Source organism: Dendrobium catenatum, unplaced genomic scaffold (assembly GCF_001605985.2).
Source record: "Dendrobium catenatum unplaced genomic scaffold, ASM160598v2 original_scaffold_29171, whole genome shotgun sequence".
In the NCBI taxonomy this organism is placed as follows: domain Eukaryota; kingdom Viridiplantae; phylum Streptophyta; class Magnoliopsida; order Asparagales; family Orchidaceae; genus Dendrobium; species Dendrobium catenatum.
The window spans coordinates 1-1,455 of NW_021347629.1; the positions used below are offsets into that span (position 1 = coordinate 1).

The 1,455-nt window shown below is 32.4% G+C and overlaps 1 protein-coding gene across 1 annotated transcript; it reads left to right on the forward strand.

The window, feature by feature from the left end:
• Nucleotides 1-664: 664 nt before the first annotated feature.
• On the forward strand, nucleotides 665-1,133 carry LOC110100911 (the record flags this gene model as incomplete). The annotated part of the gene is made up of 2 exons (XM_020828632.1): nucleotides 665-779; nucleotides 864-1,133. Coding segments are annotated over 2 exons (385 nt in total), but the record flags the coding sequence as incomplete, so codon positions are not given.
• Between the last annotated feature and the right edge of the window lie 322 nt (nucleotides 1,134-1,455).

Below are 1,455 nucleotides of genomic sequence, written 5' to 3' on the forward strand. Positions count from 1 at the left end.
TCGTCGCCAATCAAAGTTTCTGAAGACCAAATCTCCTCGCCGTTGATTCACTCCGGTCGAGTCGAGTCACTCCTTACCTCCCGGCGTCGCGGCGTCGGGGAGGGGACGCCGGGAGGCTACCGAAATTTACTCGAAACTTTTGGACTTAGCCAAATTTTTTGGAAATTCAAAACAAAGTTCTTTTGTTAATTCAATAGGTTAAAAAAAAAAAAAATCTGTTGAACTTACTGAAAATTTGAGCAGTTAGATTCTTTTGGTCGAATTAAAAAAATTTGATTAAATAATTGATATTGTTTTTTAAAAAAAAAATCTTTTATTAAGTCAAAGATTTTTTAGTTAATTTGAAACTTTAATGTAACTAATTGATAACATAAAATTTAATAAGTTAAAGTTTAATATCAGAAACTTTAACTTAATTAAATTCAAAGAAAAAAAAAATATTTTAGACAACCTTCAACCTAAAATAAAATTGAACGTTGGCTAATTTAACTGATCAAAGGGTTGGAAATAGTCAATAAAATCAGGACATATGAGAAGTGAAAACAAATAACTAAATTGTTGCTGCCAATCAACCATAGCATTTGAAACCTGAACACTTAATCTATGACTTTGAAAGTATAAAAATGCTGTCAACAAGGCTTGTTAAATAAGCATTTTTTTTAAGAAACTTATCCAATGTGATCTACGTTTAAAATATCTAAGTTTGCAACCATATATCATTTTGGAATCTTCCTGCTTTGAAACCCCCTCATGCTTGGAAGACAAAAATGAATCTAAATGCCTTTGATTTGATAAGCTGAGTGAGAATCATGAATTCTCTGCTGAATTTCATGATCCTAAATGACTCTGTGCTACGACTGGAGCAAGCAATACTATTGAAGCAGGTCTAGATCTTTCATCCAGACAAATGAATTTCCCTGACTCAGGTATTTATAGAGAAAACACATCATTAAGTAATCAACCTGTACAGTTGGAACAGCTTAAAATACCAGAACTTAAAGCTTCCATGTCGAAAGATGATTTGGTGAGCCATTTAGAAAACTACATTTCTGAACAAGTCTTCTCAGCCGATTGCTTGCTAAACAAAGAAACATTAAAGGAATGGGCTGATTATTTTCTCACAGATTCTCAAAGTTTTTTTTTTATTATGATAAAAAAATCTCTCATATCAAAAGTAAACTCGTTAAACTGACTTCTTCAGAAGGATCGCTCGAATGAGAACCTGCAGTTAGTTTCCATTACAGACATCACTTGATGCAATATAAAAAAAAAATGATGAAATAGAGTTGGTGTATCAAATGAGTGAGGAATCCAAATAAGAGTAAATCATACAGCATAAAGTAATATGAATATATAATGAGACACATTCAACAATCAAGTTGGGTATGAGTAGACTTCATACTTTTAATACTGGCTCTAGCCCTGTTTACTCAGTCCAAAGTTTTCAACCGGACG